The 24,450-nt window shown below is 39.1% G+C and overlaps 1 protein-coding gene across 1 annotated transcript in view; it reads left to right on the forward strand.

The window, feature by feature from the left end:
* Positions 1-1,659: 1,659 nt before the first annotated feature.
* BBOX1 (gamma-butyrobetaine hydroxylase 1) overlaps positions 1,660-24,450 on the forward strand; it is a 66,683-nt gene continuing 43,892 nt past the window's right edge. Inside the window, exons 1-2 of the mRNA XM_036763673.1 lie at positions 1,660-1,968; positions 3,556-3,670. Coding sequence (XP_036619568.1) covers positions 1,747-1,968; positions 3,556-3,670 — 337 coding nt within the window. The 5' untranslated portion in view covers positions 1,660-1,746. The remainder of the gene's footprint in view (positions 1,969-3,555; positions 3,671-24,450) is intronic.

Below are 24,450 nucleotides of genomic sequence, written 5' to 3' on the forward strand. Positions count from 1 at the left end.
TCTTTCCAGATCTCTCTTTCTCTCTCTCCTTCTCCCCATCCCTCCTCCCCCCCCCTCCTCTTTCCCTCTCCCAAACAACCTAATAAACCCCATCCTCAAACTATTTCACATTTCGGGTTTGTTCTCACGAATGGCAGTCTTCAGACATGAGGCCAAAAGCAATTTATGCCCGAATCTCAACATAGTTAAATTCAGAGACTCCTAGGACTCACAAAGCCATAACTCTAGTAAAGACCCTAATAACCTCCCATGTGGACCATTGTCATAACTTACAGTATGGCGACATTTGCTCCCTGCCTCAGTTCTCACTTCCCTGAAGTCCATCCTCTTCTTAGTTGACAAAGTGACCTTTCTAAAGCAAAGGTCTGACCACATCAGTCCCCTCTCTACCTGAACTCAATACACTCCAGTTGTTCCCTGATACCTCCCCGATTGAATATAAAATCACCTGTTTATCATGTAAATGCCTTTACAACCTGGCCTCTTCCTACATTTCCAGTCTTTACTTCCCTCCACTCATTCTAAGATTCAGCTCTACTGACCTCCATGCTGTTCCTCACATGCAACACTTTCTCCCAATCACCTTTGCACTGGTTGACCCCCATGCCTGGGATGCTCTCCCTCCTCTCCTCTGCCTCCTATATTCCCTGGCTCCCCTTAAGACTTGGTTCCCATCTTTTCTTCTTTCCCAGTCCTTCCTTCCCTATTCCCCCTCCCACCAATGCTAATACCTTCTTCCTGAGAGTATCTTTTACTCATATTCTATATATCTTGTCCCCATCTAATTGTTCACATACTATCTCTCCCATTGGAATGTGAGTTCCCTGAAGAAAAAGACTATGTTTTGGACTTTCTTTTATACCCCAGCACCTAGCATAGTGTCAGGCATACAGTAGGTGCTCAATAAAGAAGTGCTTGACTAATTGATGTAGCCAAAATTCAAATTAGTTTTTTGTGGATGCCAAACACAAAGTTAATCTGCACTGACCTTATAGTCTACTGTATATGAGTTGCCATCTACTCAAGCTTCCCCATTCTTTCATCAAAAGAAGCACAGACTCTCAGGGCTGGAACAAGGTCACTTATTTTATAAATGAGCACACTAAGGCAAAGAGGAGTTGAATAACTAGTCCAGGGTCACACATCCAGTACATTTCAGCTTTAAACTTAAATCTAGGTCTTCCTACCTGAGGCCATCTCTGTCTCCATTTTCTTTTAGGGAAGTGAACTGTTAGGTGACTTCCTCAGGGTCACATAGTCAGTACATGTCGAAGGCAAGATTTGAACCTAGGTCTTTCTAAGGCCATCTTTCTCTCCATTTCTCATAGGCATTTATTAAATAACAAATAATCTTTGTTATATTTTTCATTTATGGAGAATTTTGCTTCCTAAAAATTCCAAAGAGCTATTATACAGATATACTGATAAAATTACATTTTTCATCGAGTCCAAACTTAGTACATCTGATTATCTAGAATCACAATGGAAGAATTAAAGAACTGATATTTTTTGCAGTCCTTGATTCAAAATAAGTATCTTGTTTATTTTCTATCAACTGCTTCTGTTGCCAGCATGTAAAGTAATCTAACAGGAAAGGAACAAAGGTCTCCTCAAAACGTGGACTGTGGTAGCTAAGGAAAGAACAAACAGACCACACACTTTGGTGAGAGGGCAAAAGAACAGCTTTGTCCTTTTAACTCTGCTCTGTCATAGCAGCTTGAACAATTCGCACTGAAGGCTGGCAGCATGAGCTCAGCTATCCTGAAGGTGGAGGCTCTAGATGCTGAACGTGTGGTCCAGATTCATTGGGACGATGGCGAAGAGTCTCTCTACCCTGCTGTGTGGCTGAGAGACAACTGCCAGTGTCCTTGCTGCTACCTGGATTCTGCCAAAGCTCGTAAACTCCTCATCGAAGCCCTCGACGTTAACACATGGGTCAAGCACTTAACTTTGATCAACCAAAGAAAGGTATTTCTCTCTTTAAACCTTTCATCTTGACTTAAAAAAGTAAAACTAATTTTGAAGTAGTTTGCATTAAGGGACTTTTTTTTTTTACCCTTACTAGCCAAATGTGTACTCGTATCCCCAGAACCTAGCACAGTGTCCAGCATATAGTAGGTGCCTATACTCGATTGACTGATTGAGCTCAAAGTTCAGTGCTGAGACCCCCAACCAGAAGGTTGGGATCTACCAGCAAGTTTTAGAAGTGAATTTTAGACTGAGAAAGGCATCTTGGAGAATTTGGAACCATTTTTGTGTCATGCACCCCTTTGGCGATCTGATGAAGCCCACAGAGACTTTCTCAGTAAATAAATGAAGGAAATGCTAAATTTTAGTCAGAGATTAGTGAAAATGAGATCAATTTTTTTCTACCCAAGTTCACAGAGCCCCTGAAATCTCTCCATTGGTCAATGGAATACAGGCTAAGAACCTCTGAGCTAATCTAACTTTTTCATTTTTGTGTTTGAGGAAATAAATACTCAAAAAGATTGTTCTATTCCAGGTGTGGGTTAGGATAGATGGAGGTTTAGATCTTTTCAACTCCAAAATTCTGTTCTAAGTGACTAATCTGAGGCTACGTTTGTAGTTAGTATCATATCTGGGATTGAAAGCCAAGTATTCCAACTCCTGGAGTTAATTTTTACATGATTTGGCTACCTCTCTAATGTTGAAGTGGATTCCTGGCAAGGAGGGCCTATGCTGTTCACCCCTCAGGTCTCTCATTGACTCTAGGATTTCGCTGCTAGCATTCATGAGCTTCTGAACAACACTCATCTCATTCCCCTACCCCAACCCTGACCTCACAATGATGCCAGACTTGGACAAATCAACAAGAGGCCTCGTACAAAGGCTGAAACCTTGTGCTTTCATGGATATGGACAATCAGAGAGGAGAGAGGAGGTCATGTCCTTATCAGGATGCATCCTTAACTCTATCTAGAACTCTAAAATATGTTACACAAGTGTAAAGTGTCACAACCCCAGACACGCTCATTTCTTATCTTTCATTAGGCTAGGTATACTAGCCTCAGAAGCAGGGTGACGTAGCAAAAAGGACAAAGAATGGGCAGTGAGGAGATCAGAGTCCTTGTTCTGACTCTTGCCACTAACAAATCATGTAACCTTAAGCAAGAGACAGCTCTTTTCTGGGCCTCAGTTTCTTCATCTGCAAAATGAAGAGTTGGGACTAGATAGACTTCAAAACTCTAAAATTTTTGGCTTCTAGGCTAAAGAGTAATTTGGTTTATTTTTCAAATCTGTAGCTATTTGCAAAATCTCCCAATTCTCCATAATTTTTTAAGTGAATGTAGAACAGAGGTGACAAAATCAAAACTCCAGAAAGGTTTAAACCAGATAAAAATGTAATTTGGAAGTGTTTAACAAAAAAAAATAAAATAAAAATACGATATGACAAAGATAATGCTAATTTGTGGTTTTCTAAGTCAACAGGCGGGATCTAAGTCAACAGAGAACGATTTCTATTTGTGTTTGATACTTCTACTGAAAAGTACTGGAGTAACAGCATATAATACATGTTTATTTACTGTGTTAAAAGGTACATATCATATGGCCTGATGAGCACATGAGTGATTTCGAAGCAGATTGGCTAAAGAAAAGATGTTTTTCCCAAAAATCCAGAGCAAAACTCCAAAAAGAATTGTTTATGCCAGGTAGGTATATTTTTTAAATCTTTAAATCTTTTAAATCATGTTAAAGCCCCCTTCCCAGGAATCATTCCCCAATATGTGACAAAAACAAACATGATTTTCTAACGAGGGTTTACTAAAAGCTTGTCAGCAACACATAGGATACTGGTGTTTGGGTAAGTGATGGTTACTCAAGAAACCCAGACAAGGAAGAAAGGGCATCAAAACCTAATGGATTGGTCTCATCTATGGCTATCCCTTTAATTAGGGTAGTACAATGAATATGAAAAGCATAGAAACATAACAGCAAACACAGTTCCTGTACCCAAGGGGTTTACTAATTGGAAGCTGAGACCACAGAGGCAATTTGGCCCCAACTGACCTTTCTAGCTTTACTACCATCTGCAGGACTGCCCTCCATTCCTCAGCCATGCCCTTTTCTGTCTGACCTTCTGTTCACTCATGGCCATTCCTTTTGCCTGGTTCACCCTGAATCCCCAGTTCCACCTCCCCAGTTCTTACCAATCCTTCTAGGTCCAACCTGAATGCTATCCCAACCTAATATAATCATCTCTCAAATGCCTTTACTTGTCTTCCCTCTGTGGCTGAACTGCCTCCTTCTGCCCTCTCTCTTCCCAGCTTTATGTCTACTGATAATCCAGCTTTAATTTCCAATGCAGACCTTTTTCATAAGCAGATAGCACCATTAAGAACCAGGTTAGGACTAGACAGACTTTGATGTACAAAAATTAAGCTTTTGCTGTTACTACAGACTGCTAGATGGTGCAATGGTTAGCGTACTAGACCCAGAGTCAAAAGACCTGGGTTCTAAACAAGCCTCAGACACTAACAAGCAAGGTGACCCTGGGCGTGTCATGTAACCTCTGTCATCTTCGGTTTCCTCATCTATAAATCGGGGATAATAGCACCTACCTCCCAGGGCTGTTATGAGGATAAAATGAGACATTTGTAAAGAGCTTTGCCAATCTCAAAGCGCCATATAACTACTGAGCATTTAGTCAGTCAGTGATGTTTAATGGTCTGAGAGTCATCCTCCTACCTAGGCTGTAACCTTCATGAAGGCAAGGATTCTATCTTACTCTTTTTTGGCTTCCCCAGAGGGCTAGCGCAATGAACAGGACTTACTAGGCCTTTAGTAAATATTGAGTGATAAAAAAGTGAGTTGGAAAGTCAGAGCCATTGGCCTTTTTAGGGGCAAAGGTAAACTCAGAATACAGTAATTGGGCAGTATGGCACAGGTCAACAGAAACCTAGCTTCAAATCTTACATCTGACTCTTAGTAGTTGTGTGACTATGGGCCTGTCCTTTAACTCCCAATATGTGTCAGAGGCAGGACTTGAACCCAGGGCTCTCTAACTTCATAGATGACCTTCTATCCACTATGACAATGCTCCCTCTTCATTTGTTATTACTGTTCAGTCGTTTTCAATCATGTCTGACTTTCTGTGATCCCATTTGGGATTTTCTTAGCCAAGATCCTAGAAGGGTTTGCCACTGCCTTCTCCAGTTCATTTTCTAGACGAGGAAATTGAGACAAACAGGGTTAAGGGACATGCCCAGGATCACACAGCTAGGAAGTGTCTGAGACCAGATTTGAACTCACAAAGATGAGTCTTCCTGACTCCAGGCCTGGTGCTCTATCCACCCCACCACCTAGTTAACCAGCTTCTTCGTTTATTAAGTGCTTAATAAATGTTTGTTGAATTGAATTCCAGCTGTTAAAACTACATGACTTCTCTGTGTGTAGGTTTCAATGGCTCCTTATTAGACCCATTTGTGCCTTGGTTGATGAAGGCCATCATTACACCTATGGAAAGCTTTGCATTAATATTTACAATCAGCATGGGAAAAGTAGGAAAAGGAAGACTGGGGTGGGAAGAGAAGGGAGGGGAAGAATGGAGAAAGGAATAAAGATGGGAATGAGAAGACACAACATAATAAGGCTATCTCGGGGACATGAACCTCCAAGTCCTGAGGAGTGAAGGTTTTTCAAAATGCACACCTTGCGTTTTTGAATCAGACTGGTAGGAGCTTCCTCCATCTACTCTGCAGTAAGATGTGCCTGGTGATTCTGTATTTTACATGTTCATCCAGCGAAATACACCTTCTTAGATCCTTTAGTCTGGCCAAAAAAAAGACCAAAAACATGAATTATAATAATAGTCAACCCTGACAGAGCAGAGAACTTTGAGATCTCTTTGTGTTATAATCCCCACTGTCCAGACTAGGAGACCTGAGTTCAAGTCCCATTTCTAACATGTCTGTGTGACCCTAGAACAGTCATCTGACCTAACTGTTAGTGCCATAGGCAACACCGGGATTCGAAGTTGCAGAGAAGATACCAAATGGTATTGGTAGAGGGAGTTTCCTGAGCTGGAAGTTCCTTATGGCCATGAAATCACTGGACCTGTCCTTAGCCTTACCATGTACATGATTCTGTACTCTCCCCTGGGAATATGAAAACAAGCTAAAAAGTCCCCGCTTCAAAGAACTTATGCTCTACTGAGAAGAAAAAACACATAAGTCACTAAGTTAATACAAGGTAGATATAAACTGATTTTAAAAGGCTGAGAACACTAAGAACCAGGAGGATCAAAAAACACTTGTGTAAGGAATCAGCACATGGACTTTAGCAAGGGAGTGATGGGATGGATTCCAAGAGGTAGAAGTGAGAAGATTGTACATTCCAGACATGGGGAACAGGCTGCACCTAGGCATGAAGGTGGGAAGTGAATTGTCATATTCAGGGAGCAGTTAGTAGGTCAGTCAACAAGCATTTATTAAGTGCCTACCATGTGTCAGGCACTGTGTTATGCACTGAAAATGCAAAGACAAAAGACTATCCCTGCCCTATCAGGAGCTCATAATCTAATGAGGGAAATGACCTGTGAATCACTATGCCTATACAAGATACAGACAGACTACATGGAAGTGGACCTCAGAGGGAGAGCACTGGGGACCAGGAAGGATCTCCTACAGAAGATGGCATTTGAACAGATCTTGAAGAGGGCTAAGAGGCAGAGATAAGAAAGGAGAGCATTCTAGCCATGAGTGACAGCCAATTAACAGAGTTGGGCAATAAGGCATTGTGTTTAAGGAATAGTAGGCCAGTCATTGGATTGCAAAGTATATAGAAGCATGTTAAGACTAGGAAGGTAGGAAGGGGCTAGGCTAGTATGAATTTTAAATGCTACACAGAGGGTTTTTATATTTGATTTGATTATATTTTATATTTATTTGTTATATTATATTTTATTTATATTTATATTATTATATTTTATATTTTTTATTAAATATTTATATTTGATCCACATGGTCAGAATTATGCTTTAGGTCTGTGCTTTTGACTGATAAATCAATCAATCAACACACATTTCTCAAGTACCTACTGTGTGCCAAGCATTGTGCTAAGTGCGAGGGATACAAAGGGGGGGACAGTCTCTTCCTTCAAGGTGCTTCCTCTCTATGGGGAATGCAATCCCAACCCAGGAGTTCTGCGCACAGTTAAAATCATAAATCCTTTTCATGATATTCACTAGGTCCCAAGTGAAAAAACAAACAACACAGAGGAGAAAGCAACAGACTTGAAGTCAAGAGAAATAAAGCTGAGTGTGGTTGGCTCTACCACTATATAATATCGGCAATTTGATTTTAATTCAGCAAAAATGTATTAAGCACCTACCACATTCCAGGCAATGTAGGCAGGTCAGTTTAAATGTATGTAGAAAGATGAGGTAAGACCAGAAAAAAATAAGTGGAAGCTAAATTAAGAAGCAGCTAGGTGGCCTAGTAGATAGAGCACTAGACTTGAAGTCAGGAAGACCACAGTTCAAATCCAGCCTCAGACATTAGCTACATGATCCTGGGTACAAGTCACTCCGTTTGCCTCAGTTTACTGGAGAAGTAAATGACAAACTACTCTACTATCTTTGCTAAGAAAACTCAATGGATAATATTGGCATACAATGGTCCACGGGGTTATGAAGACTTGGAGGTGACAGAACAATATTAAAAGGGCTTTAAATACTAGGCTATGGATTTTTAATTTTATTTTAATGGCAATAGGGAGCCACTGAATATTTTTTTTTCAGTAAAGACAGTAAAAGTCTTATCTGTATGCTAAGTGGTTAATGGATTGCTAATGAGAGAGTTTGGAATCAGGGAACTGATTAAGAGGTTATCATAAATAGTCTCAGCAAGAAGAAATGAGGGTCTGAACTAAGGGGGCACCATATGGGTAGAGAGAAGGGGACTATTGCAAGAGATGTTATGGAAGTAGGACCAACAAGATTTAGCAGCTGACTGGATATGGGGACCTTAGAGATCAATTAATAAAATACAGTTATTCATAAAAGAGGAAAGGACGTGTATAGAAGGTGGCATTCGAGTACTGCTTTGAACTAAGGTAGAATTTCAACCTGAATCTTTCCTGACTCTAAGGCTAACAACATTCTGAAAACATTCAAGCATAAGCCGACATAAGTTCAGTGAATCTCTCTGGTTATAAAAGCCACGAGTAGCCAAGAGAGGACATCCTGACTCAGGTCACCAGTACTCTGCCCACCATAACATTCCCTCCCCACTTTGCTGGACTACTAGCACAGAATATAAAACTGCTTCTTTCCTATTTCAAGGTGAGATCAAACCCTGAAAAAATCCTTCTTGTTAGCAATTTTAAGGCATCACTCCATTGTAAGAAGCAAGACAAAATTACCCAGATCCTTCTATCCTTTCTCCAGTTTAGGTAAAATTAAACAATCTGGATGAGATGCTATTGGAGGACATTCTTCCCTCCCATGTAAAGGAAAATAAATTATCTGCATTTTCCTACCTTAGAAAAAGAGAATGGAACCTGTTTTCTTTCAATGTTTTTCATGAAGAATTTGATTAAAAATAAAGATGAGTATCAAGACAGCATGTCATGGTAAAAAGAACAATGAATGGAAAGCAGGAGACCCAAGTCCTTATCCAGGACCTACCACTAACTAGCTCATGACTTTGAACAAGACCCTTTACCTCTCTGGAACTGTGCCCCATTTATGAAACTAGAAGGTTAGACTCAGTGACCCCTAAGCACTAACAGTAACACTCTAAATCAAATATTAACTCATGTACTTTGACAAAAAGATTTCCATGGTGAGATCGTGATAGGACAGCTGGTGCCAACATATTTTTACTTTTGCTGCTACTGTCATTATTAAGCACCACTATCTTAGGGCTTAATCATTTCTTTAAAGTTTTTCCCCTAATTTGATTCTAATTTAAAATAATAAAAATCACTCTCTTGATTTTGTTTCCTTCAAATTTTCTGCTGTCCGTTTTGACTATTTGAACAATAAGAAAACTGTGTTTTTTTTATTATTGCAGCTTATAACTTTCAAGCATTGTAAAAAACCTCAAGTATAGCATATGAATGTTTCTTGGTCATTATGATTTTATTTCTTTGAGTTGATATTTCTTATATGATCAGAAAGATGATGAACTGCTCACATAGTGAGAGCAAGAGATAACCAACAAAGAGCTCTGGCCCCTTGTATTCTTTAGAGGTCAAGAGAGTCTGAGGAAGGCACCTGGCACATTGAATAGGCACAGTCAGTTACCTTTTGACATAAAATCATCACAAACCCAATGCTAGGTGGCTCAGTGGGGAGAAGGCTAGACCTGAAGTCAGGAAGACCCGAGTTCAAATCCTGCCTCAGAGATTTACTAGCTGTGTGACCATGGATAAGACATTTAACTTCTAAGTGCCTCCCTTGCCTCAACTATAAAAGGGAGTTAATAATATTTGTGGTTTTTTAAAAGAAAAGCTTTGCAAATGTCATTTGTTATTCAGTCATTTAGTCATGTCTGACTCTTCATGAACCATGGGGTTCATGTGGTTTGCCATCTCCTTCTCCAGTGGATTAAGAGAAAGAAAGGTTAAGTGACTTACCCAGGGTCACACAGCTAGTATCTGAGGTTGCATTGGAACTCAGATCCTCCTGACTTCAACAGTGGCCACTGAATTGGAAAAGATTAGTTTACATCTCAATCCTAAAGGACAATACCAAAATACCTAAAGGACAATACCAAAGAACATTCAAATTACCAAACAATTGTACTCATTTCACATGCCAGAGTGGTTATGCTTAAGATTCTACAAGCTAGGCTTCAGCAATATTATTACTAGCAATATTGTTCAGCAATATTATTACTACTACTACAATATTATTAATAGAATTACTAGAAGAAAAGACTGGTTTTTAAAGAGGCAGAGGAACTAGAGACCAAATTGCCAACGTTAGCTGAATGATGGAGAAAGTAAATGAGTTCCAGAAAAAAATATCTACTTCTGCCTCATTAACTATACTGAAGCCTGAGTGTGTGCATCACAGCAAAATGTGGCAAATCCTCAAAGAGATAGGAATATCAGATAATCTCACTCATCCCCTGAGGAACCTGTATGCAGGCCAAGAAGCAACAGTTAGAACCAAATATGGAACAACTGATTGGTTTAAGATTGGGAAAGGAGTATGGCAAGGTCATAAATTGTTACCTTATTTAACTTATATTTACAATACATTGTGTGAAATGGCAGGCTGGATGAATAAAAAGCTGGAATTAAGGTTGCTAGGAGAAATATCAACAATCTCAGATATACAGATACCTCTCTGATATCATTCTAGGTATTTTGGAACAATCCCCCTATATGCATATGTGTGAAATTTCCTTTACTACTCCTATGAGGGCCAGATTTGCCATCTGAATTTTTTTCTTTTGTATTTTAATAAACAGTGGAGAAGCTGGAGTTATTAAATTTTATCTCAGGAAAAACTCAGAACTGGTTTGTTTGGTGTTGTGGAAACTCTTACTGCTTTCCTCAGGCCCCAGGCAGACTGAATTGCTAAGTGTACATTGGAAGGGCCACCCAGGAAAACCAAACCCTGATGTTGCTCAGCTCAGCCTTCTTGTCCTTTGCCCTTCCAACACACCTAGCTCTTCAGCTGTAACATGATGGAGTAACAACTCACAAAACCCAAAAAACAAACCGCAATCTGAACCACAACAAACACCAGGCTGGAGAGTTTAGATTTTCCTCATCTTTTTGTGCTACCCACAGGCAGCATTGGCGTGAGAAACAGGCCGATGCCTTCATCGGGATTATTAGCTGCACATGTTGCCTTTCTGCCCCACAGATGAATTGTCCAGCTTCCCTGCTTGTGGTCACAGAGGGATCACAATTAGCTTCAGTGGAGGGCATACTCACACAGATTAAAAAATCACAGCTACTGAGAGAGAACAACATCAGTAAAGTCGAGTAACATATCTGCCAGAATCAGCAGAATGGAGCAAAACAGAAATAAGACAATTTTCATTGAAACAGTGAAAAAACGGAATCATACTGACAAAATACAGACCAGAACAGTTATGAAGATAACTGGTTGCTGCTACCAGAACACACTGGAAAACTTTCTCATGATTTCAAATGGGCCCTGAATTTTAAAATCTATTTCCAAGGCATAGAATGTATAGGTTAAAGAAGAAACAATGCTATGTATAGATACCTATATGGATCTTTAGGGTCTTATTTTTCTATTTTATTACATGCTTTGTTATTACTCTCTCCCTCCAACATTCAAACTCCATAATTAGTATACAGATCAGTATCTTTATAAAAGATTCTCCAGTAAAATTCTATTCTGATGCCTCATCATGACAAGAAGATAATCCTGGGTTCTCAATGGCAATGGTAGCAGCATAAAGACTGGTGAGTCCTGCCAAGCAGGAAAAGCTTGCAGGTGTAGGGAACCTATGGCCTCGAGGCTACATGAGGCCCTCTAGGTCCTCAAGTGAAGCCCTTTGACCGAATCCAAACTTCACAGAAGAAATCCCCTTAATAGAAGGATTTGTTCTGTAAAACTTGGACTCAGTCAAAAGACCATACCCAAGGACCTAGAAGGCCACAGGTTCCCCACCCTTGCTAATGGCCCAGTGATAGACCCTATGTGTATGGGCTGAGGACCAGCCTAGCAAAGTACAGAGAGGTTCATCACCAAGGTGAGTTCCACAAACATTTATTAAACAGCTATGGTGTATAAAGCATGGATAACGTAGTGCCAAAATGAAATGTCTTCCTGCTTCCTCCCCCCTCCCACCCCAAGGAGCTTATTTTGTAACAGGAGCAGACGAGGGAGAGGGAGAAATAGATCAGATTGTTTGAGGGGAGTAGAAAGAACAAGTTCCCATAGCAATAGTGATGAAGGAAGGCTTCAGAGAGGCGGCGAATGATGATAAATATCCTGGGGGGCAGAGGTGGGGGTGGTTGCGCTGAAAGCATGGGAAGACCTAGCAGGAATAGATGGAGGTAGAAGACAAAATGTTAAGTTCAGAAAACAGCTCTCGGTCCACTTTGGCTATAAGATATAGGTATGTGATGGGGAGAAGTATTAAATAAGGCTAGAAAGGTCTGTTGATGCTCAATTATGGAAGCCTTTAAACGCTGGACTGAGAAGATTTTTCTTTTGTCCTACTGGGAGCCACGAAAGGTTTTTTGAGTGGAGTCATGATATAGTCAGACTTGTGAGTTAAAAAGACTATCATGGTGGCCTCATGGAATATAGACTGAAGAAGGGAGAGGTTGGGAGTCCAGTTAGGAAATTATTGCAATAGTCCAGGCAAGAAGTGATTAAGAGCCTGACCTAAAGTACAACGAGAGAACGATAGATGAGTTTTGTTTTTAAATGATTCTGTGCTAATATAATTAATAAAACTTGGCAACTGATAAGTATGGGGGAGGAGTACAGAAAGAAGAGTGAAGGGGGATTCTGTGGTTATGAACCTGAGAGGACAATCATATCCTTGACAAAAATTTGAATGTTTGGGGGAGAGGCAGAGTTAAGGGGGAAAACAAACAGTTCAAACTAGGTCATGGAGGCAGTTGAGCAGCACACAGTAGATCGACACTTAGAGAGAGGAAGATCTGACTCTAAATCTGGCCTCAGATACTTGCTAGGCAAATCACTTAAATTCTCCCAGTCTAAAGGATCAAGTTAGGCATGATAACCTCTAAGGTAATTTTCAATTCTAAATCTATGATGCAAAAACAGTTAAGAACCCCTGATCTAGTTTCTTGATATCAGAGGGTACCAATGGAACCCACAGGATGTCAAGAGGTTGTTCACTTTTCTTATGAATTATCAGCCTGACGACATAGTAGCTTACAACATTGTTATGACTACATGATATCAGATTTCTGGCCAAAAATTCAAAATGTCATTCAAATACTTGGAAACAAAGATTGCTGAATTTTGCCATTGGTGTATGGATGACTGGAAGAGCCAGAGATTCATTTCTATTTAGAAATACAAAATTTCTACCATACAGTCAAAATGATCAGCCCTTAATGCATTTCACAGAACAAGGGGAAAAAATCTGTATACTGTGTGATCTTCCATATGTGACCCTAAATCCATATGCTTGACTCTCTTTTTCCTAACTGCCAGAAAGCTAACATGTTTTTCCTATTTCTTTGAAATGGCTCAGAAATACTTCAAGTTAAACCCTGACTTTGACTTGTATGTTTTATTATAAATTGAAATTTGTAAGGCAGCTCCAATTCCTTTCCAAAAGATTATCAACGTAGAAGCCTGGTTTGTATGATGGAAAGAACACTGGGCATGGAGTTAAAATGTTCCAGAGACCTGAGTTTGAATCCCCATTCTGCCCCCTTAAAAATCTATGTTTCTTTAGACACAGTATATTATGAAGGGGATTCTTGTGCGGGTATAGGCCAAACTAAAATGGTGTCCTCTGAGGTCCCTTTATATTATTTTCAAATCACTTCTGTGCTTTCTCTCCTTTTTAAGTAATCAGAAAAGACCTCAAATATTGAATTTTTCTTAAAGATCTGGGGTGGCGGTGGGGGGACCGGCCTGATGCAAAATCCTTGGGCAATCTTCTTTCAGTAAGGGAACATCATTATGCAGACTGACCTTTCTTTTCCATTAACACTGATATAGAACTAATTTCACCCCTGCCATTTTGAGATAGGTCTAGTTGTTCATTTTTCCTTACATGAACCAGCCTCTCTAAATTCTATCTCTTCTAGTGCTTCCCTCTGGAGATAAGCACAATAAGTCTAATTTATTTGTTATAAGGTCAGGAAGTTTCATCAAAAATGATGAGACTAAAATATACATGGTTCATTCCTTTCCATTTTTTTTTCTAATCTGATGGCTACCTTAAAAATTACAGCAAATATATCGTTCAGTTACTTTTCAGTTGTGTCCCACACTTTGTGGCCTCATTTGGGGTTTTCTTGGCAAAGATATTGGAATAGTTTGCCATTTCCTTCTCTGGCTCATTTTACAGATGAGGAAACTGAGGCAAATAGGGTTAAGTGACTTGACTTGCTCAGCATCACACAAGAAGTGTCTGAGGCCAGATTTGAACCCATGAAAATGAGTCTTCCTGACTTCAAGCCCAGCACTCTATCCACCGCCCCACCTAGTAACTTTTATAAAGTCGGAAAAGCAAAACAGTGGCACTTGCCTATCCTCTTGTTCTCTCTTACAAGCGCTGTGTGTAGAGTGAGCATTTAATAAACATTTGCTGAATTAAAGTGAATGATAGTTTCACAAGAATGAGTTACCATACTATTGAGTAGGAGAAAAATAGAAAGGATTTTCTTTCATGGGTGAACAGCACTCAGAGGTCTCATGAACAAGGCTGCCTCCCCTAGTCCATGCCCCATTTTCCTTTCCTTTCCTTTCCATTTTATAGTCAGGGAATGTTTTTATAACATTGGCACTTGAACAGCAAAGTTCCAATTTAGAAAAGTTATATGGTATGACACTTTCGTGAAGTGGAGTTGGATGATTTTATGCATTGGCTTCATCTTTATCAGACGCTGTACACCCAAGGGACAGATTTTGGCTTGCTGATTCCACCAGTGCACACGTTGGGAAAACTACAAGCCAAAAAGGAAGCACAGAGTCAAAACTCATTACTCCTGGACTCAAACTCTACCCTGGTCTCTCAGGCAGGCAATCCACGGGGTAAAGCTTACACTCAGTAGCTCAGGATAGCATTCCAATGTGGACCCAGAGATATATATGAATTATTCTTAATTTCTCATCAGGTATGCCAGATTCAGATCCTCCAATACTCCCGCAGGCAGCTGGCATGAATGAAATGTGGACCACCATTTTTTTAAAACATTGTCCATTTGTATAGTGATGAGGGCCTTCATTCTGTTGGTTTAAATCAAAATCCAAGGAAACAATTAGGAAGATAGTGCTTAAGCTTCCTTGGCCTAACAGGACCTTCTTTTTTCTTGTTCTGTTACACATAATAAGTATTAACATCACCATTTGCCAACCACCTACCATATTCTTGCCAAATGTTTTTGATGATGATGGAAAAGATTGATATTCCCTTCCTCTTAGCATAGAATGTGTATTTATTAGAGTAAAAATGTGGAGTCTCACTGAGGTCCATAGTTTATTTACATTCTTTTTGTGCTTTTCTAGTCATCATTCGTCCATGAATTCAACAATTTATTAAGCATTTGATTAAGAAGAAAAGTAGTATGAGGTAAGGGCAAGAGAGTTGGTTTTGGCATCACAGAGACTTAGGCTCAGGCCCCCCCCCCCCCAACATATACTGGCCAGGTGACCCTGGCCACTCGCTTCACCTCTGTCAGATTAATCTTCCTATTGCCGATGCTTCTCACGTATCATAGTTTGTTCTTATTTTTTAATAAGATCTAGCATTTATATAATATTTTAAGATTTCCACAATAACTCTACTAATATCATCTCACTTGATCCTCACAACAATCCTGGGATACGGATGCTATTATTATCCCCTTTGATAGATGAAGAAACTGAGGCAGACAGAAGTTAAGTGACTTGCCCAGAGTCACACAGCTACTAAATAGTAAAGAAGTAAAACTAAAGCTGGATTTGAACTTAGGTCTTCCTGACTCCAGGCTCAGCATTCTATCAGCTGCCCTTCCTACGTTAATATCAGAGAGATGAGGCTATATATAGTTCATTGAAAAATAAAGATTTAAATGGAAAAAATCGTATCCTTAATCATAGTCCTTCCATTGCCCCATCTAACTGCCTATTTTTCCCCTAAATTCTTATATTGTAAGTACCCTGAGAACAGGATCTGTGTTGGGTTTATCTTTGTATTCCTGTAGTGCCTTGCACTATGTACACGTAGTGTGAGCTTAATAAATATTTGTTTAATTTTGCTTCATACATATTTGGTTCACTTAAGTAGTATACACACTTTCTATATCCCCAATGAGGAGCACAATGCCTGGCACATACTAGGTGCTTAATAAATGTTTATTGATTTGCTAAATAGAAGGAAGAATGTGAAAATACAATACTGGAGAGACATAAAGTCCTATGTTGGAGGGCTGAACAACTGGTCCTTGCTAGAAGGATCCAGGACACATAAACAGAAAGGATGGCATCTGAAGTGGACTTAGAAGGATGGGTAGGAAGAGGTTAGTTGGGCCTAGAGGAGAAGGATATTCTAAACAGGGAAAATAACCTGAAGACACAAACAGAAAGGAATCCACTGGCCATGTTTGGAGAACAGCAAGGGATCCAAATTTTCTATGGCATAGGCTGTGTGAAGGGAAGAAGCAGGAAATAAGACTGGAAAAACAGATTAAGACTGGACTGGGAAGTATTTGAATGCCATATGAAGGAATTTGGAATGTGGTTCCTGAAGGATGCATTGAATCATTTTCTTTCTTGGAGTCCCTGTAAAATAGCATTAGTCTCTAGACTTCTGATGCGTAGCTGAAATTTCTTTCAGGTTGCCTCCCTATCTGCTTTTATATCACAGGGCCTGGGACATAGTAGGCATTTTATGGGCAGCTAGATGGCATAGTGGATAGAGCACTGGGCTTGGAATCAGGAAGACTCATCTTCATGAGTTCAAATACAACCTCAGACATTAGCTACGTGACCCTGGACAAGTCACTTAAACCTATTTGCCTCAGCTTGCTCATCTGCAAAATGAGCTGGAGAAGGAAATGGCAAACCATTCCAGCATCTCTGCCAAAAAAAAACCCAAATAAAGTCTCAAGAAGTCAGACATTACTGAAATAACTAAACAACAAAGGCACGTCATGAATACTTGTTGATTTTTTGATTTGTAAACATGGAAGTAGAGTAGGTGATCACTGATCATTGAGTCCAGAGATTCTTAACCTGGGGTCCATGAACTTTCTCTAAAAATATTTTTAAAATTGTATTTCCATATCATTAGTTTCCTTTGTGAAATGTGGACCACCTTTTAAAAACAATTGTCCATTTGTATAGCGATGAGGGCATTCATTGTGTTGGTTTAAACCAAAATCCAAGTGAAATAATTAGGAAGACAGTGCTTAAGCTTCCTTGGCCTAACAGGACCTTCTTTTTTCCTGTTCTGTTACACATAATTTACAACCACCATTTGCCAACCATTTTCCATATTCTTGCAAAATGTTTTTGATGATGATAGAAAAGAAGATAGATATTCCCTTCCTATTATTATAGAATGTGTATTTATTAGAGTAAAAATGTGGAATCCCACTGGGGTCCATAGTTTTTTAACATTGTTTTTTGTACACATTGTACACATTGTTTTGTGCTTTTCTAGCCATTACTCATCCATGAATTCAACAATTTATTAAGCATTTGCTTAAGAAGAAAAGTAGCGTGTATTTTCTTTTATGCGTTTAAAAACATGATTCTCAGATATCCTTAGGTTTTACCAGACTAACTCACAAAAGAAGTTAAGAATTCCTGGACTAGTCATTTTATGGATAAGAAAACTGAGTCTCAGAGAGGCAAAGTCCAAGGTCACAGTGATAAGTGGCAACCTTTCCACCATACTCCCATTTACACACACACACACACACACACACACACACACACACACACACACACACCCCAAAACAGGTTGAAGCATATCTATTACAAAGAGAAATTTTGGATTTGCCTTTTTTTCCCTTAAAATATAAGATTAAGCTATAGGCCAGGCCTTTTATTAGAAGAATAGTAATCGAGAAATTGAGGTTTAAGTTGGGGGGACAAGTCCATTCTTAACTAGAAAAATGTGCCAAAGTCCTTTAACCTGAGTAAGAGTTCTTTTACTCAGCAAAGATCTTTGGTTCATTCTTATTTTGCTTTTTTGTTTCCTGGGCATTCCTATTTGCCATTTTTTTGGTTCCTGGGCATGGCCCAGAGAAGTTATTTACAGGAAATGATACAGAACAATTGGCCCTTCTTCTGCCCATTAGATGGGCTGGTCTCATAGCCAAAGGAACAGTTCACAGCAGGTGGGCTGAAGTTCCTAAGCTTCTGAAATAATACATTTCACTCCAATGTCATGCTCTTCTAAGGCTTTCTCTAAAGAAGATTTGGGGGTCCTTACCTTTTGAAATGAAACTTAAGGCCCAGGAGTGTGACAAGACACCGAACCCTCGGACATGATCCCAACAAATGGCTCCTTGACAGCCAGCACAGTATGTGAATAAATTTTATGATGTGTGAAGCATATGTCCAAGGAAGTATTTACTAGTAAGGCCACAAGGTAAATTAGAAAGAATGGGTCATACCTTAAATGTTCTGTAATTTGCTACCCTATTTATATTCCAATGCCCAAATGTGAAAGTTAAATTTGTTTTGAATGCATTCTCTTGACATATGACTTATTATAGTCAAGTGTGTTTTCATTCAAGTTTTCCATTTAGGGTAAAAAGGAAAATTGTCTTTTTATTTTTTATTTTCAGTTTCTAAGTTTTTGGAGAGAATAATATTGAGTAACACAGTCAGCATCATGTTTTGTTTTGTTTTGTTTTTTGCAAGGGCAGTTTAATGAAGTGTGATTTTATTTCTTCCCAACCATTGGGTTGTTTTTTTCATTCTTTGACAATCTTAATGAATTTGGTAATTGATTTGTCCCAGAGCTGTTTCTTTGAAAATGAAATTTGAAATAAAAGACTGCATGAATAGCTTCCATTCGGGCACATGTGCTGGGATCCTGACTTCTCCAGAGTTTATTTATGCCAGAAAGCTTCAATGGGGCAGTAGTGGTTGGGAATTTGCCACCTTGGCAGAATTTCAAGATCACGGTCACCATTCCCTTAGTCTGGTAAGTCAGGAAAGCATAATCTCAATAAGGTATCTCTAGTGACGGTGGTGGCATAGCACCTATTCCTGATGAACAGGACAATAGAGTTGTGAAGCACTTTATTCACTACTACCTTTCTGTAAGACCAGGACATTGGCTCCCTACTGATGTAAGGGCCAATCATTTTATCTTCTCCTTATCCTTTGTATCAGTTCTACAATATACATAATCAGTGACAGTAGTTCTATAGACACAACTTAGAAGTAAATAGTGGTATGCACACCCAATTTTTGCTGATAGAGTATGTGGCCAAAAAAGTTTGAACATCACTCATCTAAAGAGGGACATGAGGAAAGGCAGGCTCACCCTCAGGTCAGGAGAACCTGAGTTCAAATCTGGACTCAGACTCTCAAAAATCTGGGTTTGAATCCTATCTCAGACACTTGTTTATCTTTGTGACCCAAGATAATTCAATTTCTCTGAAGCTATTCCCTCTTCTATAAAATGGGGATGTTTTGTGAGATTCAAACAAAATAACAAGGCAAAATGTTTTGCAAAACTAACACATGATATAAATGTGAGCTATTACTATTCCTGTTAGTCCAACCTCTTCCTTTTACCCATGAGAAAAATGAGTCCCTGAGGAGTTAACGCTAAATTACATAACATAGTGAGTGGCAGATCTGGTGCTCAAATTCAGTGTTCTTTCCCTTCTACCATGCTTGGAAAATCTGATTTTGTCTATATTTAAAGAGAAAAGTTATTTCTCTTGTGTGGTCTTAAAAGGAAAATGAGCAGAAATATAAATAGCAATTGTACCCAATCATGCATAGTTTGTACCCCACGCACACCTTCTTTTGGATTGTCAAATGTTTAAATATTTACATTTATGTGAATGTGTTTCTTTTTTAATCTGACTTTAAAATTGCATAAGACTCAAGTCAATGAAACTTCCTGTGAAATAAGAGCAGTCTTAAGCAAAACCAAATGGCTCAAATGAATGGGCTACCCAAAATACAGACACATGTTAACAAAGGAAAAAGCTGCTTGACTGTTAACTGTGTCGAAGCACTATTCATTTTAGAAATGACAAGCGTCAGCATTGCGTATAATCTTGTGCAGTGAAACCTGCTTGTGTTGAGGGGTTTTCTACATTGAAATTCCCTCCCCTAAGTGGTATTTATCATTAAATGCCCAGATTCAAGCATGATGAAATAAAAGCTTTCTCAATTCCAACATCAAATCCAACAAATATTTGTCAGACACTTAGTCTGTGCGAAGCACTGCATTAAATTCAGGGAATCCAGGGACAAGCACGAAATGGATTCTCTGTATGATTTAGCCAAGTTATTTCACCTCTGGGAGACTAAGTTTCCTCAACTCTGAAGTGAATGGGATGAACTAAAATAATCTCTAAAGGCCCTTCTAGCTCTGATACCATAATGAAAGATCCTCTCATCTTATTTTAACTGCATAGTAGGTAAAGCACTGTACTTGGAGTCTGGAAGACCTAGGTTCAAATCCCTGTTGAGACACTTACTGCATGATCCTAGACAAGTCACTTAACCTGACCGTGCTGGATTATGTGGCTTGTAAGATTCCTTGTAGTTCTAAACTTAGGAACCTAATTTCCTAAGATGTAACAAACAAAGTAAGTATGAGAGAGTAAAGGAAGAATCAGATAGTGAGATCCAGGAATGTGTGAGAAGAGGGAGCACTAAAGGCTATGGAAGAAGATGTATCTTGGCCTTTCTTGAAGGAAGACAAGGATCCTGGGAAGCATAACTAAGGATAGAGGTCATTGCAGGAATGAAGAATAGCTTATACAAAAGCATGGAGGTAGGAGATGGTGTTATCTGGGTGAGGAGGCAACATATAGAAGAGTTTGGCTGGATTACAGAGTGTGTAAAGGAAAAGTCATTCAAAATAAGACTGGAAAGATATATTGGAAATAAGTTGCAGTGGACCTGAAAATGGGGCTTTGAAGGAGTTTCTGCTTAATTTGGGGGGCAGTAAGGAAGGACTAAAGGTTTATGATGAGAGTCATGATATGATCAGACTTGCGCTGTAAGAAGATTATTTGAAAATCATGTGAAGGAAAAACTAAACAAGGAAAGACTAGAAGCAGAGAGACCAATTAAGAGATACAATAGTTTGGTCACGGCCATGGCAATGAATAGAAAAGAAAGATATTAGAGGTGATGTGAAGGCATCAAAGAAAATGTTAAGGTTATAAATCTAGATACCTTGGATAGGAATGGGGTAGAGTGACCTCAACAGAGACCAGGTAGTTTAGAGAAGGGGTAGACTGAAATGTTTAATGTGCTGAATTTGAGGTGCACAGAGGACACCCAGGTGGCTAACAAAGTAAGACTAAAATTGAAGAGAAATTAGAGCTAGGTGCATAGATAGAAGAGTCATATGCCAAGAGATAATGATGATGCCACCAATGGGAGTAGATGAGATCAGCAAGAGAAAGAACAGAGAGAAGAGACTTGAAGATCAGCCATGCTTAGGAGACCAAAGAGGTCTGATGAGAAGGTGGACTTGGACAGGTACAAAGAGAACAGGAGAGGAGCAGAGTGATGGAAACCAAAAGAGGGAGTAGTCAACTCTTGGTCACAAGTTCCCAAAAGTTCAATGAAGATTTTTTAAAATGGCATTGAAATTAAGAGGTCAATGATAACATTTTGACGGACAGATTTCGGTTATATTTTGTCTCCCAGGAGCCTCTTATAGAGAACCATCAGAGTTCTAGGGATTCAAATAGAACATCAAAGAAATTAAGCAGCCAAAATAGGTCAAAGTCTTGGTATTCACATTTAGCAGACAAGTCCTGATTTTCTATACTAGACAGACACTTGGCACAGTGGCTAGAATGCTATACTTAGAGTCACAAAGATCAGAGTTCAAATCCTACCTCACACTTCGGCTATGTGACCCTGGGAAAGTCACTTAACTCCTCTAAGTCTCAGGTTCCTCAGCTATAAAATGAAGATAATAATAGCACCTGCCTCCCAGAGTTGTAATATGGATAAAATGAGATATTATAGGTAAAGCGCTTTGCAAATCTCAAAGCACTCCACTAATGCTAGCTATTATTAGACTGAACATTCAACTATATATAAGAAAAATAACAAATCACATATATCCAGGACTTAAACATGTACAGGGTGCTTTATATACATCCTTTCCTGTGATCCTTCAACAGTCCTGCACAGCAAATGTTATTTTAACGCCCCATCTTACAGGTGAGGAAAACTGAGGCTGTTTTAATATCAAGCTCGGGGTCACTCAGCTGGTGTCTGTATTGGGAATAAGACCCATATCTTTCCAACATCTAGTCCAACACTATCCATCATGCCATGCCAAATATCAGGTTTCATTTATTTGTTATTCTTCAGTAAGTCTAGCAAAGACAGTAATAGCACGTGCTTAAAGTTCACAAGCACTTGGTATAGTTTAACCCAGTTGATCCTCTCGACAATGCTATGAGATAGGAACTATTTATATCCCCAGTTAACAAATGAGGAAACTGAGGCAGATAGAGATTAAGTAGCTTGACCGAGTTCATACAACTGGGAAATGTGAGGCCAAATTCCAACTCAGGTTTTCCTAACTCCAAGTTCTGTCGTCTATCCATGGAGTCACTTAAATGTCTAATATGAAATGTCACCCTTTGCATCAGTAAGGCCATAGGCACGCATAGAACTCTATGCACACCAATTTAGACCCATTTGTTTTCAGTAGTGGTGATTGGTGTACACTGATCCAGCCATGCTCTCTCCCAGTGTTCCTTAAGACTAAAGAGATAATATTCACAAGATTTTATGCTATTAAGAGACCAGATAAACACTAACCAACCTGTGTGGGTAAAATAATAACAAATTAATAATATTATTAATTAAATTAATAATAATTAATAACAAAATAATACTTTATTATTACATGCTTCTAATTAGCTATGTGGTATAGTGGGCTTGGAGTTAGGAAGATCTGAGTTCAAATCTTGCCTTAGAAATTTTCAAGCTGTGTGACCATGCAAACTGCTTAACCTCTCTAGAAGTAACTTTGTTTTCTTATTTGCAAAATGAGGGGATTGGACTCTGTGGCCTCTTCGGTCCCTTCCAGCTCTAAATCTTGTGATCCTGTTTACTCTCCTTTAATAGGTTACATTTACAAAGTAAATAACTGGAATCATCTCTGCTTCTCACTAGACTCCCATGGGATAGGTTAACAATAAACACTACTATCCCTTTTCCAGAGAAGAGGAAATTAAGTCTTACAGAAAGGAGGTAATTTACTCAAGGTCATACAGTGTTGGCGCCAGGACACCCAGAACTTCATATTCAGAGCCTCAGACAGACTGTCCTTTCCACAGCATCACCCCTTGTCCTTGCCCTAATTGGCATGGGTTGCTAACCAGACAAAAAGAAATCGGTTGGCTTGTTGACTATATAGAATGTCAAAAGTCCTAGGGAACCCAACATACTAAAATGAATGACAGATTGATCCTGTGATCTCTAAGATTCATGCCAGCTCTAAAATTCCATGAATCTATTATTAAGTTTCAGGCTTGATAAAATCGAAGCCACTATCTGTATTCAATCTAAGTTGTCAGTTATATTTCATTTATTTATAACCTTAGATAAAAATAAATGGTGGTTTCTTTTTTATGCCTATATGCTGAAATTCTCTTCCAATTTGAAGTTGGACAATGTTATTGCCTAGTGATCAGTCAACATCCAAGGTATTTATCACCATCTGGGTCTTTTCCATCGATAACAGATTCTATAGCCTGACAAGTGATTTAAAATGGATTGAGCAATCCCAGGAGTGGCTAAAAAAATGTTGGCATGATATGAACATCTCCACCAAGCGGAGATATCTTTTTCTGGAGAAAGCTGGCTGGCCTCATGGTTATGAAGCTCATTTGGAATAGAAACAATGATGGAGACAACGAGGGCCACCCAAAAGAAAAATTGGTGGCAGATCTTGAGGAATACGGACACATAAACAACTAAATCCTGATTTCCCACAGTCTAAAGTGTGTCAAACATTGGGCTCTCTCAACTTTAGAAGAAAGATAATTAGGGTTAGCCAAAGTTACCATGGGCTGTGTGCCTTGTCAACCCCACTAAGAAAAATCAGTAGGGATAGGATATTGGTTGTGGCTTTGTGTCTAAATAATGTTTTGTAATTGAAGATTTTAAGGCTTTAAAACACTCATTCCTCCCTTGTCCTTTAAAGACAAGTCAGCACAGCTCCTGCCTTTACAACAAGCCTTATTAAGCTCACAGGGTTGGACAGACTTACAAAACTGGAATGTTTACTCTTCATCGGCTTGTTCAAATACTGTCAAAACTGCTGATAGTTCTACTCAGATCTCGTTAGACAAAAATGTTCTGGATGGAATCCACAATAATTTGTTGCTTATGGTATGAGGGTGCTTGTTGCATCACCATCCTGACTCCCAATCTGGGAGGGTTTTCTCCCTCCTTCTATATTTCTCTTATCCCCATCTTTAGGGAAAATGAAAAAACCCTTTGGAAAAATTATCTTAATGAATGCTAATTCCATTTTGACACCTTAAAAACAAGTACATTGAAATGAAATTTTTACTTTAAGAAAAAGTAACCTTTTTTTCTTCCTCAATCAAC

Source organism: Trichosurus vulpecula, chromosome 6, assembly GCF_011100635.1.
Source record: "Trichosurus vulpecula isolate mTriVul1 chromosome 6, mTriVul1.pri, whole genome shotgun sequence".
Taxonomy (NCBI): domain Eukaryota; kingdom Metazoa; phylum Chordata; class Mammalia; order Diprotodontia; family Phalangeridae; genus Trichosurus; species Trichosurus vulpecula.